The 16,412-nt window shown below is 37.1% G+C and overlaps 1 protein-coding gene across 3 annotated transcripts in view; it reads right to left on the minus strand.

The window, feature by feature from the left end:
- COL19A1 (collagen type XIX alpha 1 chain) overlaps positions 1-16,412 on the minus strand; it is a 340,055-nt gene that overhangs the window by 102,803 nt on the left and 220,840 nt on the right. For all 3 annotated transcript variants that reach the window (XM_032275604.1, XM_032275605.1, XM_032275606.1), the window contains one exon: positions 13,409-13,462. In XM_032275604.1, the coding sequence (XP_032131495.1) occupies positions 13,409-13,462 (54 nt within the window). The remainder of the gene's footprint in view (positions 1-13,408; positions 13,463-16,412) is intronic.

Genomic DNA, 16,412 nt, shown 5'->3' on the forward strand with positions numbered 1-16,412 from the left:
CATGTGTCCTTCATTGGTCAACACAAAAGAATATAGTTATGAAACTTGGATGCTCTCAATTTGAAAATAGATATTTTCAAGTATGTTTGTTCACACTGAAAATAGAATCTGATGAGTTTTTCCAGATGATGAATATGTACCGTATATGCATATATTTAGGCCAACATTCTTAGGTGGATGAAGTTTCTTTACAAAGACTGTTAACAGAGGAAAATAGAAAGGAGGGGAGCAAAGCAGATAGAAGAAAAATTTACAAGCAGGTGATAATAGAAGAGGAAAAATATCAACCCTTTTGCCTTAAAAATGGTAGGTCCTAAATCTCAGAGAGAAAGACAAAAATAATAAGATGGCGGCAAATAATGATTAAATGAGGATGATAACAAAAATATTAATAAATAATAGTTACCCTTTGAAAATGACAACTGTGTGGTAGGTACATACATTATTATAGTTAGCTCTTACAGCAATCCAGTGAAGTGGTGTTTTTCTTATTTTACCCGTAACGCAAGACTAAATATCTGACTCAAGGTCATATAAATAGTAGACAAGAGCTAGGTTTCAACTCAGATCTGTCTAACCCCACAGCCTTGATCTTTTAACTCTTTCCCTTAAACCACCTCACAGTGAGAAGGATGATAGGAAAACAAAATATCAGTCATATTAAAGCTGGTTTTTAAAAAATCAAGAAGGGCATTGTGTGGTGAAACATCACAGGATTAATGAGACACACAATACTAAGGGTCAAGCAAAGAGATGTCTGAGACTTGCTGTAGATATGCCTTTTGAAAGGGCCAGACACTGCTGCTTACACTTGTAACCCTAGCACTTTGGGAGGCTGAGGCGGGCAGATTGCCTGAGCTCAGGAGTTTGAGACCGGCCTGGGTAACATGATGAAACCCTGTCTCTACTAAAATACAAAAAAATTAGAAGGGCATGGCGGTGTGCACCTGTAGTCCCAGCTACTCAGGAGGCTGAGGCAGGAGAATTGCTTGAACCGGGGAGGCAGAGGTTGCAGTGAGCCAAGATCATACCACTGCACTCGGCTGCATTGAGCAACAGAGCAAGAGTCCATCTACAAAAAAAATAAAAAAAAGAAAAACACTTGGATGACAAGAAGAGTCAAGAGGAAAGTGACCAGAATGGGAACTAGGGAAGGGTAAGAGATAAGAGAGAGAAATAACATGGAGACACAGGGAAGTTCAAAACCATGGAGGGCTCCTATTAGAGAGAGAGCAGGAGAAAGAAACGAGCAGAGTTAGGCTGAGAAGGAAAAGGAAGAAAGTCACCAAGTTCAACTAGCATCTTAAATAACTTCTGAGGTTTCAATAACACCAAATGAAGAGTAAAGAGTTGAGGCACTTGTAAGATAGTGGAAGAAAAGCAAAAATAAATATAGTCAAAAGAGGTGAGATAAAATACTAGCTAATCAAGAGAGTATATTGTTTGGGGATGATTTTGGTGTACAGAAACTCCGATGAGCATGAAATTGCAGTGGAGAACAGTTATGGGAAAGTTGTCACACTCACAGAAAATGAAATATCCTTCGCTTAAGACTGCAATAGTGCCATTGTATTCTGTTATGGAGGAGAGATTGTGTATTAGCATTGCAGGAGTCTGAAGGATTTAAGTGATATAATACAATGGCTTAAGCATTTATCAAGGACATCTTTTGCGAATCTCCCCTACAAAAGATAATAGTTTAGCTGGAAGCTGGCAGCGACATGCTTATTCTTGGTGAATGTCTGAAAATTCTGAGCAGTGCAGTGATCCATGATCTTCTCTTGTCTCAGCTAGTTTTTCCCCCAGTTTGGCATATACTGGCACCATACCTTGAAAGATCTATAGCTCCTAAGTGTCTCAGTCTAAAATATCGCTAGCATCCGTGGCTCACAAGTTCAGAAATGGTGCGATTAACAGGTGAAGGATTGTGGCAAAGGCAGCTCTGGATCTTGAATGAGAATTTTTCACATCTGCCACTTTGGACATTTTTCAAACTCGTTCCCCTGTGTATTCCAGGAAAGTGCTCACTTGACCTGGGCTTGTCTGCTTCTGGCCTGCATACTGAGCTGTGTAATTGAGGGAACTCAAGCATAGGCTGTTTATGGTTGTATGAATAAGCAAAATACTCAATATGTGATCTGATTGTTTTCCAAAATTGCGCAGTCCCTGGTTTCACTTGCCATTTTGGAACAGAAGTGGGAGGACGAGACTGTGACAGTGAACGCATTCAATGAGTATAATTAACCCATTTCATAAAATCAGATTTTCTAAATGATGCTAGGAAGCATGTAGGTTTTTTAACACTTTGTTTTCCAAGGCAGAAAAAAAAATATCTTTAAAGGCACTTATTTTCCCAGATATCAACCTAATTGGTGTAAAGCCCACTGCCTTACTGATACAGTGGGACATTTTGACTGATTTCCACAGCATGATAGTTAGAAGTAAAAAAAAATGATTCCTCCCATAATGCTGCCATTCTGCTTATCCATCCATAAAATGTTTCATACTCATCTCTCCCCAGTATGTCCTGAAAAAGGAAAAATATTATTTGTCAGTGTCCTGCAATATAAGGAGCAGCAGGAATCTTTAGAGTGCCTTGCCACCCACAGATGCAACATCAATGACCCAGCACAAGGTGATAAAAGCCACAGGGGCATGAAAACTAGCAAGGAGGGGAATGTGTGAAACAAATTATTTGTATCCAGTGGTGTCTTCAAAAGGTCACCACCAACAAAAATCATACCTTAGGAACAACTGTGCTTCCACTCCCTTGTCTGTCCTCAGGAATTTTTCAATATGCCATTGCAATCTGGAGGAAAGTTGGCTTACATGGACACCACAGGCATCCTGCACTTATGAATGCTTTGGGTTTTCATTTACTGTAATTAAGTAATAACATTCATTCTCTTTAAAAGTGTCAGTAGAATAACAACTCTTCCTGAGTAGAGAAAATGCTGTTTCCAAGGCACACTGCTGGGACTTAACGATAACCAGGCTGATGGCACTGGCTTATACACTGCCAAGTTACATAGAGGCCAAGGGCATGTGCACAACTTGAATACCTGGGGATGTTCTGGACAGCTCTGGAATCATTGGGTGATTGTGGTCTTCACTTTCAATTCAAATGTGTGATGTTAAAGTTTCTCCCTGATCTATAGATTGTACTAATGATAAATCTACAAATGACAATTCTTGGCTCAACTGAACCCCCATGGTTATAGAGAGTGTGCTCAGGAAAGTTCTAAAAAAATAGTTAATAATTTTAGTTTTAAAACATGAGGCCCCATTCCACAAAGGATTTCAGTCAAAGGAGAAAATACTGATGATATCAGCCAGTGAAGAAGTAATCACTGATATTAACTGTTACTAATCCCATAGAATGGTTTTCCTGTTTCTTAAAATAAATTTGAACTATTTTAAGCATGCTGAAAAGTACAGAAAATAATATAAATTCCAATGAGCCCACAATTCTATGTTGTCAAATATTAACAATTTTGCCATATTTGCTTCAGGTCTTTTTACTTTTTAATGAATTCATTACAAACATAGCTGAAGACTCTTTGAATCTTATTTTCTGCCAACTTTTCTTCCATGTTTTAGGTCCCCTAGACAATGCTGAAAACTTGTTGCTTCTCTAGTTATATAAATTCCTTCAATCTTTTCTTTGATAATACTAAGTTATAGTTACTGATGTGCAGAGAAAACTGACTGCACAAATTGGGCTGAGTGCCTTATTCATTAGGACCCAGAATTTTCTTATTATTAAAATGAAGATAATCTTTTCTTGCCTACCTCACAAAGTTACGCAGCAGTTAAATTAAGTACAGTATGGAGATCTTCTTGAAAACTATGTCATTAAATGAAGACTATAGGATTATTTAGGAAACAAGTCTCCCTTTCTGAAAATTAAGGTTCTAATAAATCTGATTGGCACTTGACTTCTCAAACCTTAATGTAAGAAATGATGTTTAGTCCATGCACTATCACAACTCATTACAAGTTTGGTGAACACAGATCAAGGTCTCATCTTTGCTGTAAATAACACGTCAGTCCAGATGTCTTAATAGTTGGTTTTGAGAACATAATACAAGATGAAACAAGTAGTCAGTGGCTGTACAACTATTCTTTTCTACCATAATGTTACCACAATTAGCAAAAAACATAGGAGGTCAGAAAGTGACTAATAATGTCCCACTACTGCTGTCCAGAGGGAGATAAAAAGAGAAATAATTAGAAAATCAAACCCGAGAGCTAGTTTTCAAAATCTCAACCTGATAACCCCAGCTGCCTCACATGCATGTCTACATATTCTGTGGTGACACAAGGTGACACTGAAATTTTAGCAATGTTGACAACAGCTGTTTTGTCTGGGACCATTACCCCAGGAGGGACAAGAGGCAATAAATATGATTAACTAGCCATGTCTCCATTTTACAGGTCTTATGTGTCTATATTTTTAAATCTGAAAAAAGTGTCATCTTACTTTTTTTTAAAGAAATGAAATTCCTACTCCCATTGACTCAAATTAATTGTTAGGCTCATTTTCTCTGAAGATATTACATTAGACAGAAGAGACTGCAGTTCTCTTGCTGAAAGGAAAACTGAGAAACATGACAAAGCCCTGATCAGTTCAAGGCTTGTGGAAGGGATGTTAAGAATTTGAATTGGATTCCCACTGACACATGATGAGCTTGAAGATGCATGTAGTCATATTCAAGGCATTTTGAGGGTATTTTAACAAGTTAAGTGTTTCATTGAGACAGTTTTTGTCGCCTGCTTTATTCAGGAATCCAAAAATGTGTTTTGGGACACTGAATTGTTTTAGAGGTGGATCTTGCTATATGCTGGAAATAATAACCTTGCACTTTCAGTTTTCAGTGCATAGTAAATAATGTTGGAGACAAAGATACATAAGTTGAGAATAATGATGGATAACAGGGCACAAATGCAGGAAGGCATTTAGTTCTATGGCATTTTGGGGGCATGTACTTTCGTTGTCACAACTGTTCAACTGACTCAACCTATAGCCTATCAGAAAGGAAACATCAGATTAACTGTGGATAACCAGAAAAGACTGACTTAGATGTGATAAATTCTCCATCTCTAATGACTAATGTGATATCCAATGGATTCAGTCAAGACTGAAATTAAATGGGCTATAATCAAACCTTTGTCAATTCTCTTGTTTTCTCTCAGCAAATAAGTCTATTCCCTGTCTACTCAAAGACTAAAGATGATGGGCTTAAAATGATATTACCCTCAGATTAATTTATTTCAATCAGTAGGAACAGTAATTTCATCACATAAAAAAATCAAACCGCTGCAGATACACACACACACACACACTCTCTTACAAAAGGGAGATGTATGTAACTGGTTGATTATTTCACGGCCACTTGTACCTCTCCACTGCCCCTCTTCTCATCTATTCTTATAAGGCCATATGTGACGAAGCCATTCAGCTCCCAGACCTTTTACGGCAGTATTCTTTTCTTAGCTCCTTTATGTTTATTGAATATATCAAGACTTTCCTGACCTGAAATCCTTTGCATGTCCTGATATTTCTGTTTGGAAAGTTCTTGCTCTGGCCATCACATGGCCAGCTCCTTCTCAAGGAATGTCATCTCCTCAGAGACACCTCCCTAGACCATCTCAATGAGATGGTAATGAGAAAAACACCTCTTCCTTCCAAATCATTATCACATTACCCAGTTTATTCCCCTCATAGCACATCACTGTAAACCAAAATTGTTTTGTCTACTCATTTAACTGCTTATTAACCATTGGTGTACTGCCCCACGACAGAGTAAATTATAAAGAAAGGTAGAGACCTTGTCTGTAGTTTGTTAATGCTTTGTGTTTTAAACCACTGTATATTCAATGTTTGTAATAGTAATTAACATATGATAGATAGCCTATAAGTATTTATTAAATGAATTAAATTTTACACTCTAAATTTACTCTTTTAACTATGTATTTACTCTTTTAACGTAATTATAACGTTCAGGACTGTGCAATGATTCATGCTTTAAAGGTAGAAGTTCTTCTACATTGAAGTTAAAATTAAAATAGAAACATGAGTGTACATGTTTTAAAACAAACTGCTGTTTTAGAAAAACAATACATTTTATTGGAGTAAGCTCCCACTAAATTAATGCTGCAGAGTTTTATTGGTATTTTACAATAGAAAGGCATTTCAGAGATCCATGAAGTAAGTATGGATTTTCACCTCAAAAGAGCATCAAGTTGACATTGAAAATGACTGCTGATGAAATATCATTTACAATTAAATTTCAAGATAAGCATAAATGCAACAAAATCCTGAAAATAATTTTTAAAAAAGTCATATAGATTTATAATAAGCTTCAAACAACAAAAAATTTCCACTCCCGCGACATCCTTCAAAGAGCTATTGCCTTTCTTTACAGCTTTCCAAATGGAAACGGTAGATGGAGCTGCTGCCCCACGTTACAAATTTTTTGAATTTCTGTTTTCAACCTAAATTGCTGTGCACACAAATGTGACAAATTGAGCCCGCTGCTCAATTCTCATACAGCAATAATGAAACAATGCGTAAAAACAGTACCAGAAGAAAAAAATGAAAGAAAATAAAAATCCTTGCCTGTAACAGAAATAATAACACATTTTTAAATTAATATGGCTTTTAATAAACGTTTTTTCCAGTAATGATGAATGAAAAGTAAAGTTAATGTCAAATGGGTGGGCTAATGCCTACTTCCTTTAATGGCTCATTTGTTAAATTCTCCTGCTTTCTCTCCTGCTCCGCCTCATTTCCAGCTGCTTTCCTCTCTTTTCTAAAGAAACTAAAAACCAGAATACTTTGAAATAAACGAAGGCATTCCAAGTCTTGAGGCTTTCCAAGTCTTATTATCATAACATAAGTCCATTACTTTCCATTGCTTATGCTACTCAGATAACTGGAAGGCTTTTTAAAAAGTCAAACATTGTTCTAGGTGTGATGTTTGAGGAAGGCTGATCCTAGTTGAACTGTAAACTAGAAGCTTGTCTTTCACACCTGTAGTCTGGTAGAATAAAGGTTTAGGGAGCAGTTTCAATTCTGTCTTCCCTGCTTGCAGGATCTTGGGCAAATTACTTGACATTTTCAAGTATCATTTACTCCATTATAAAAAGAAGATAATTTCTACTTTTCAAGATAGTGGTAAGGATTCCTATGACACTGGAAATGCAGTACTTAATTGCATATGGCATGATGCAAAGTGATGGTAATAAATTCTCCTGGTCTGATTCATCCCTCTTTCCTCTGAACCTGTTTCCCCAGGAGTTGGTGCTATTTCCTTCCCAAGGGAGATGACTAGCCCTCTCATACTGAAAAACTGCTTTCAGTCATAATCTTTATGTATTCAAAGTTGTTATAAATCCAAGAGATCTCTACATAATAGTTTCCCTCCAGTGAGGAATATTTGCTTAGGACAAGTTGGTAGAAGTTATTTGGGAGACTTTGGGAGCTTTTTCCTTTAGGTATAGGTAAGATCAGCTCTGCTTTTTAGAAAGAAATTGGACAAATACTTTACAAAAATATGTTGTGGCTAGCTCTGTTAACCACGTTAGTCACTGCTCATTGACAAGCACTCTGATTACGAATAGTTTTATCATATGCATATTGCATGTGTATAAATTTCCTATAAGTCACTGGGTGCCGTGGCTCATGCATGTACTCCCAGCACTTTGGGAGGCCGAGGCAGGTGGATCATGAGGTCAGGAGTCCGAGATCAGCCTGGCCAACATGGTGAAACCCCATCTCTACTAAAAATACAAAACTTATCTGGGTGTGGTGGCATGCTCCTGTAGTCCCAGCTACTCGGGAGCCTGAGGCGAGAGAATTGCTTGAACTGGGAGGTGGAGTTTGCAGTGAGCCGAGATGACCCCACTGCACTTCAGCCTGGGACAGAGCGACACTTCCTCTCAGAAAAAAAAAAAAAATCAAATAAGCCTTATAAGTCTTTCTTAAAGACAGGCACAAAAAGTTGGTACTGAATATGGGGAGCTAAATTAGAGTAATATATATGACTTTCCATGAAACACTGATTCACAAAGATAACTTAATAATATTAGTTTAATAAAACTACTTTTAGTAAATTTTCCATTATTAGAAATATTTTTTCCCTAAGGGATATAGTGTTTCAGGGGACAAAAGGTTGTCCTCTTACACACACACACGCGCACACACACACACACACACACACACATACACTTAGCTAGCTGTAGGAAGTTTTTTTTGGTAAACAAGTTGTCTTTTTGGTATAAACATTTCCTAAGAAAGTGAGAACATACAAATTTGACTTCAGAACAAATAAGCGAAAGGATTGGTTAAAACCCTTTAATTATCTGAATTGCTTCAGGCCATTGGGACTTTTCCTTTCAATTCAAATTTCCTTTCAATTCAATTCAAGATTTTTAAAGTCTTCACTGACACTCCCCTAAATAACAACCCTATGTTTGATTTAGGAAACATCTTAAACTCCCAAAGGGAAGAACATTTTCTTATAAAGTATGTTGTTATTAAAAAAAAAAAAATTCATGCCTCCTGGTAATTCCTATTCCTTTGTTCTTTGCAGACAATCACACTGACTAGAATAAAGTCTCTCTCCAACTTTCCCAAAGACTAATTGCTCAAACATAATGTTAAAACTATATGAAATATTCACTTATTTGAGGGATATTACATAGTATTTAATTGCTGTCTGATAAGGGAGATAAAATTAAAATTTTTTAAAAATACACTTTTCATTGTCATAAAAACACATGCTTCAGGTTTCTCACATACTGGCCACTGGAGTGAGGCATACCCTAAGTCCAATAACAATTAGAAAAATTTTAGGTCCTACCAACCCATCTCTTATTCTCTTCTTGCCTTCCCTCTTGCTATGAAGTAGGGCTCATGTCACAAAGGGTCCAATATTGGAAAAGACAAATAAATGAAAAACAACAATGTTTTGATCTAAAAATGTCCAAAATTAAGGGAGAACATCTCTTAAGCTATTTGTAAATTGTAATAAAATACAAATAGCTCCCTGGGACATCCTAAGAGATAACAAATGCTCTGCTGATACTTTAAAAACAGTGAATACTATGATAGCAGCAAAGAAACTTGCTAACTCTCTCAACACCCCAACCCCAATGTGCCCCTTGAGTGACTTACCAATGACGTTGGCCATGGAACTCTCCAGCATGGGGCTCTTCACATATTGTCCTAGCTTTTCATGACTTGTGGAGCTTCACAAAAGGTTCGCCAGGACCCTGCCTGCCCTAACTTTATGACAGCTGGCCTAGTACTGTGTTTACACTGCCTTGTGGCTGCCAGCCTGTCCCCACTCCCCAGAGGTTCAACTCTATAGGCGTCGGTCCAGGATGCTTTCCTCTGCCACCTGTACCTACCTTGCTCCCTCCTCCCCTTCTATGTGCTTTACCGGACAATCCACCTGAATTTTTATACTTCAGGTTTCCTTAGGAAACCACCCTAGCCACTGCATACTCTTTCTTGCTCACATTTTTGTGAACTAAACTTGACTCTCCTAGAAGGCAAGGGCAGTGTCTTACCCATTTTTAAAGCCCAGCTCCCAAAAGTGTAAGGCAAATGGTAGGCCTTAAATGTTGGTGATACTGTTGAATGATGTAAATAAGATTTTCTTAGAGCTCATTCTCTCAAAATATTAGTTATTATGACCTTGAAAAGACTGATTTTGAAGAACTGTTCATTTCAAACCATTTGGGAAACAACAGTCCTCTTTCTAAAGTACATAATATTTAGAAGAATTAAATGTGAAGGTGGCACAGAAAAACGTGGGGAATGAATTATTTTATCTTTCTTTTCTTCCTTTTTTTTTTTTTTTTTTGAGATGGAGTCTCACTCTGTCACCAGGCTGGAGTGCAGTGGTGCAATCTTGGCTCACTGCAACCTCCACCTCATAGGTTCAAGCAAATCTCCTGTCTCAGCCTCCTGAGTAGCTGGGACTACAGGTGCATGCCACCATGCCCAGATAATTCCTGTATTTCCAGGAGAGATGGAGTTTCACCATGTTAGCCAGGATGGTCTCAATTTCTTGACCTCGTGATTCTCCCACCTCGGCTTCCCAAAGTCATCTTTCTTTCAATGCTGTTTTTAACCAGGCTCTGTAATTAAGAGGAGGTGCTCCATAGGATTTTTGCAGCACACTAATATGCATATCATCAATTTAACTTGTGACATGAACAACTTCAAAAACATCCACCAGCTGATGAAAACTGTATCTCAAAGTAAGGTTTTGATAATACATGTATTAGAGAAAACATATTTTAGTTCATTAGTGAAGTTATCCCAGAATCAGAAACACACAGTTTCCACAAACCACAGTTCTGAACAGAAAATGAGCGGATAGTAGAGAGTTTAATAAAACAACAGCTGACCTATAAGTAAACACTTTGTTTTCTGCATAGATTTTTCCTAATTTTTCTAACAAATTATTTTATTATATTTAAAAAGTTAATAAACCATTTTTTTCAAATACTATGTTCTCAGGATTTAATGAACTCTGTGTGTCAGACCCAGAGCTGAGTTTAGGTTCTAAATCTGTACTTGAAATAAAATAAGCACCTCTCTTCCCCCAGATACTCTGGCACAATAAACTAAAGTCTGTGGAACTGAATATTATAAATCCTATCATACAGTCACATGCTCACATGTTTTTTAATCTTCTGAATTCTTCAGTAAACTCATTTGATCTATAGTTGAGAACTCATTCTAGAATTCAGTGTAATCCTCTTCTCTCTTAGACATTTGGCAAGCTGTCACAAAGGCCTTCAACATTCAAATTCCTCCTTTGAGACAACAATTATCCTGTCTTAAAAGCAGCATCATGGGTTTAAAAAACTACATGAAGGTCTAATCTTGCCTGTTAGCATTCCAGCTTTTCTTCTTTAAAGCATGAAACAATTGTTTAAAAAATCTTACACTATGTTCTCTGTTTTGCCTAAAAAGTTGAAATAAAAATCGACAAAGCTGATTCCTTTAAAGATTAGATTCTAGGATACTGATATGGTTTGGCAGTGTGTCCCCAACCAAATCTTATGTTAAATTGTAATCTCCATTGTTGAGGGAGGGACCTGATGGGAGGTGGTTGGGACATGAGGGTGGTTTCTAATGGTTTAGCACCCTGATGCTGTCTTGTGAGTGAGTCCTCACGAGATCAGGTTGTTTAAAAGTGTGTAGCACTTTCCCTGTCACATTTTGTCTCTCCTGTTGCCATGTGAAGATGTGCTTGCTTCCCGTTTGCCCTTCTGCCATGATTGTAAGTTAGTTTCCTGAGATCTCCCAGCCATGCCTCCTGTACAGCCTGTGGAACTGTGAGTCAATTAAACCTCTTTTCTTTACAAATTACCCAGTCTCAGGTGGTTCTTCATAGCAGTGTGAGAATGGACTAATGCAGATACCCAGCTCATGCTTCCTCACCCTTTCATCCCCCCAATCTGCTTTTATATAATACACATCAATTGACACCAATGCATTGTTAATAGGACAATCTACTAGAATGGCTAAAGTGAAATGAAATCAATGACAGGACAGCAATCGTGTTCATTTTTGGCATGTGACCACATCCTAAGAGATTCCTAAGGTACTGGGTTGAGGCCCTCTAGTGGTGGTGCAGGGTGTTTTTGGTCCTTAGAAGGTCACTTACCTGGTCTTAATTTTTACATCTACAAAATATATTCATTTGTTACTCAGTCATTAAATAAACAATAATCACATGCTATAGGCCAGAGACTGTTCTAGGCAATGGTAGCAATATAGAGGTTCAAAAGAGTCACCATGCTGTCATCAGACAGATGAAGAAAATAAGAGTTTAAAGCAATGTGCTACATCTGTAGGAGGTATAAGGTACAGGACCATGGGATGAAACCTCAAATGCTGAGAGCCCTGGCAAAAGCTCTATAGGAGAAATGTTTGAGTCATGAAGATAAAGAGAAGCATATATAGGCCTATTGGAGAACATTTGTAAGCTATGGCATTTTTGAGATAGTGAGGGAAGATTGAGATTACAAAAGAAGGAAGGGCATAGAGGAGGATAGGCCAAGGTAAAAGGCAAACCATGAAGGGCCAAGAATGGCATGTAGAGGATGTGGAATCCATCTTCCTTGAAGAAAAGAGAAGCTACTGAGGAATTTAAAATAAAATAGTTTTAAGCTATTAGAGAATTTTAAGCCATCCAAGCCCACCTGGATGTTGTCATGATTTAGAGGTTTTACTCCACTTGGAAAAGGTAGAGGCAATGAGAACAGCTCTTAGATAACTTCAAAAATCTAGGTTCAAATTGACAAAGGTCTAAACTAAGGCAGTGGCAGTGAAGACGGAGAGGATTTGTGGGCTACTGGGATGCAGAACCGACATGAGTTAGAAATTATTTAGATGAGGAGGATAAAGAAGAAGAAAAAATCTAAGATTCTTTTTAGAGTATAGTTTTGGACATTCTACTTTTGTGGTAGCTAGGAGACTTCCAAGTGGAGACACTAAAAAATAATGAAATGTACCAGTCTAGAACTCTGCAACATGAGTTGAAATAAAAAATTGACATTCATTAATCCATGCAACATATAGGGGGCAGAAGAAAGTTGTTGATAGAGACAAAAAGATGGCCCCCGGCATAAGGGGAAAAAATTCAATGTCGCTAAACCAAAAAAATAGGGAGTTTCAAGGAGAGACCAGTCAATAGTGTAAATTCCTGTGTAGCAGTAAAGTAAGATAAAGCCTGAAAAGTGATCAGGGAATCTGTGATACAGAGATCGTTGGTGACCACAGGTTGTGCAGTGTCAGTGGAGCAGCTTGGACACAAACCAGACTCTCATAGGTTGCAGAGTTACCAGAACTACAAGGAATTGAATCCCTTTTTTCTAGAAGCTTGAGGTAAAAGATCCAGATAAGCTAACTGGTTAGATGATCTTTATAGCACTTTTTACCATTCCATGAAATTCTACTAACAAAATAGTTTCATACCAAGAAAAGTGGATATGCTTCCCCAGATGTCTAATTTCCTGTCAGCCTGGATGTTAAGAAGTCAAGAAGATGGAGTTCAGGTAGGTGCAGAACAGGATTCATCTAACTGGACACTTGGCTTGGGATGTTCAAGCAGACACTACAGTTACTGCCATCCTTGTGATAAAGAAGTGAGTGAGGCGTGTGGACATTTACCAGCCTCCCTTATCTCTTGGTTTATGGTGATGATGGTGTTAGGGGTATAGGGAGTATGAACTACTTATCCAAGTGCTGAAATCAGTCATTCTAAATAATAAGAAAGAAGGAAATCATTATCTACAGGGGAGTAAAATAATCCTTAGGTAAACACACAGATATAAAGAGGGACTCTTCCAAGGGACAGTCATCACATTGTTTACTCACAGGCGGTCCTGGGGGTCCTGGTTTTCCTGGAGGTCCTGTTTTCCCTCGTCTTCCCTTGAAACCGAAGAAGAACAGATGATAAATACTGTGATTCCATTACATTTTAATATCAAACAATATTAAATGGCAATATTGAAGACAGTAAAAATGAACAGAAAGTTAAGAAACAATTCCAATTCCACATGTCTTTTAAACATCAATTAATTTTAAAAGTTATGGACCAATTTTTAAGGACCATAATGAGAAGTATAGTATCTGAAATGAGTAAATCTTAACTGCTATCAGCAGCCCTTTACATGCGATCTACCTTGTTCTTTAGCAAAGTAATAAAAAGTATATGAAAGATGGCTTAAGATGGGTATTTTAGCTGATGATTCTGTGGGTTTGGATGCAATAAGTGCATCTGTCATCTTAAGTTGGTGTTCTCCAAGATGGGTCTGAATCCTAATTTTGTATGGGTTACCTGAGGGTGAGATTGGATGTTAAACATGCATATTCTTGGACTTCATCCTAGACTTAATAGTTTAGAATCTCTGGGGTGGGAGTCACGAATCTACATTTTTAAAACCACTTCGGATAATTCTTATGCTCACTAAAGTTTGAAGAGCACTGCCCTAAGCCCTATCATAACTACACATGCTATATAAAGCACATTAGCTCTTTTCTTCCCTTTGGATGGTTAAGCTGTTTTTGTAAGTGAACTAAAATGCATAATTCTTCATGTTAATCTTCATTATTACAACCGAATATTAACTCTCCCAAGTTAACAAGTAGCTAAATTCCAGTTGCAAGATGTTGTGCTAACATCTCTAAGTACCCATGAATCTAATAGCATTTAGAAAGCATTTCATTATTTATTACAAAATTATTTTCTTGAACATTTTTTATTCTTTATTTTTAATAGAGGGAACTAAGCTTAAGTATCGAAAGCACACATTTTGAGAAGCATTTATGAGCATTTGTTTTCTAAATCTAGTCACTCTATTTTATTGTTATGAACAATTCTATTTGATTATCATAATGGTAATCCGTCAGTACATATTAAGGCTTACTGATACTTACAAAGTAACAATATTAGGTTGATCATTTCAATGCTTTTTGGGGGGAGAATTATAAGTTTAGGTACAGAAAGGTCCATTTTATTCACCAATTTTCTTGTTCTGAGAATGTCAGGCAAAGTTGCTTGATTCCTCTGATTTTCATCTAATCTTGGAGTGGGGTAGGAAATTTAAATGCCAGTTGAAACAGTAAAGTAAGTTTTCAGAGATAAACAAGCAAATATAATGCTGTGATTAGATGAGAAATGTGTCCATTGTTCCTGAAGGCAAATTAAGGGGATACCATTAAAGACTTTACATGAAAACAGCAGCCTTTTAAATAAATAATCCTAGTTAACATCTACAGAACAGATTAAAAAAAATTTTTTTTTAATTAAAAACATAGGCCGGGCACAGTGGCTCATGCCTGTAATCCCAGCACTTTGGGAGGCCGAGGCAGGCGGATCATTTGAGGTCAGGAATTTGAGATCAGCCTGGTCAACATGGAGAAACATCGTTTCTACCAAAAATACAAAAAAACAATTAGCCGGGCATGGTGGTGTGTGCCTGTAATCCAGCTACTCAGGAGGCTGAGGCAGGAGAATCACTTGAACCCAGGAGGCAGAGGTGGCAGTGAGCCAAGATCATGCCCCTGCACTCCAGCCTAGGAGACAAAGACTCCATCTCAAAAAAAAAAAAAAAAAATTAAAAACATATATATGATTATTAATAGTAATGTTTTATCTTTCATTTGATAGATCTAAACCTTGCAATTCTTTTGGAGGATTGTTAGATTTAAATGAACATATAATTTACTATTCTGTATACTTAAAACAAGTTATACACATGTACACCATGTCTTAGTCTTGCAGTTTACATTTTCTGAAAATCAACACATTTGGTCTTTTAGTAAATTTAAGTAATTTTGAGGACTAATCAATGATAAAAATTTACTTAGAAAGTGGAAGCATTATAATTTGCTAATTTGAAAGAGCACAAATAAACTAAATCAATGGTATCTAAGTAAGTGATTGGTTCTTTCTTTAAGCAGACATTAGGTTGAGGAACGTTAAAACCATAGGATCAACTTTAGTTTTCATTCCCCTTTCTTCAAAGGAGACATGTATATTGATTTGGGCAGGAAGTGGGGAAAATGAGGCTATTGATTAAGTTTTATCACAGAGTTAATTGTGAAACAAACTAAATGTTAGATATTTTAACCTAACATTGGCATGTGTTAAGATGAGGAGTAAGAAGCATCCAAGAGTCAGGAATTGGTAAGGGCAAGCTTCCAGATTCCTGCACATCACTGCTGGCTTAAGCCAGCCTTGCCATTGTCATAGTGTCAGTGTGTACACTGGAAGAGGGCAGAGAGAAGGCTGATTTTACCAAGTAGATGTGCAGGTAAAATATTTTTGGGGGTTATTAAGTAATTGGAACATACTGTGTGCAGACAACTTTAGCCAGCACATATTTCACATTAAATCTGGTTTCTAGGCCTGAATTGCTATTGGCACCCTAAATCAGATTTGAACGATTTTTAAAGATGTGCTATACAAAGCAATGCAGTCACCTTGTTAGGCTTACCACCAAGTATGTACAGGTTGATTGTCATTTGTCCAAAAGTTCTTGGAACCAGAAGTGTTTTGTATTTTTTTTTTATTTTGGAATATTTGCACATACATAATGAAACATCTTGGGGATGGGCCCCAAATCAAAACATAAAATTCATTTATGTTTTATATATACCTTATCCACATAGTCTGAAGTTTATTTTATGCACAATTTTAATTAACTTTGTGCATGAAACAAAATTGTGATTGTGTTTTGGCTGGAACCTGTTGTGTGAAGTCAGGTATAGAATTTCCACTTGTGGTGTCGTGCTGTTGCCCAAAAAGTTTTGGATTTTCGAGCATTTCAGATTTTGAATTTTCAGATTAGGGATGCTCAATCTGTACTAGCAGCAA

This window comes from Sapajus apella, unplaced genomic scaffold (genome assembly GCF_009761245.1).
Source record: "Sapajus apella isolate SASKATOON/1434 unplaced genomic scaffold, GSC_monkey_1.0 scaffold6, whole genome shotgun sequence".
Taxonomy (NCBI): Eukaryota; Metazoa; Chordata; class Mammalia; order Primates; family Cebidae; genus Sapajus; species Sapajus apella.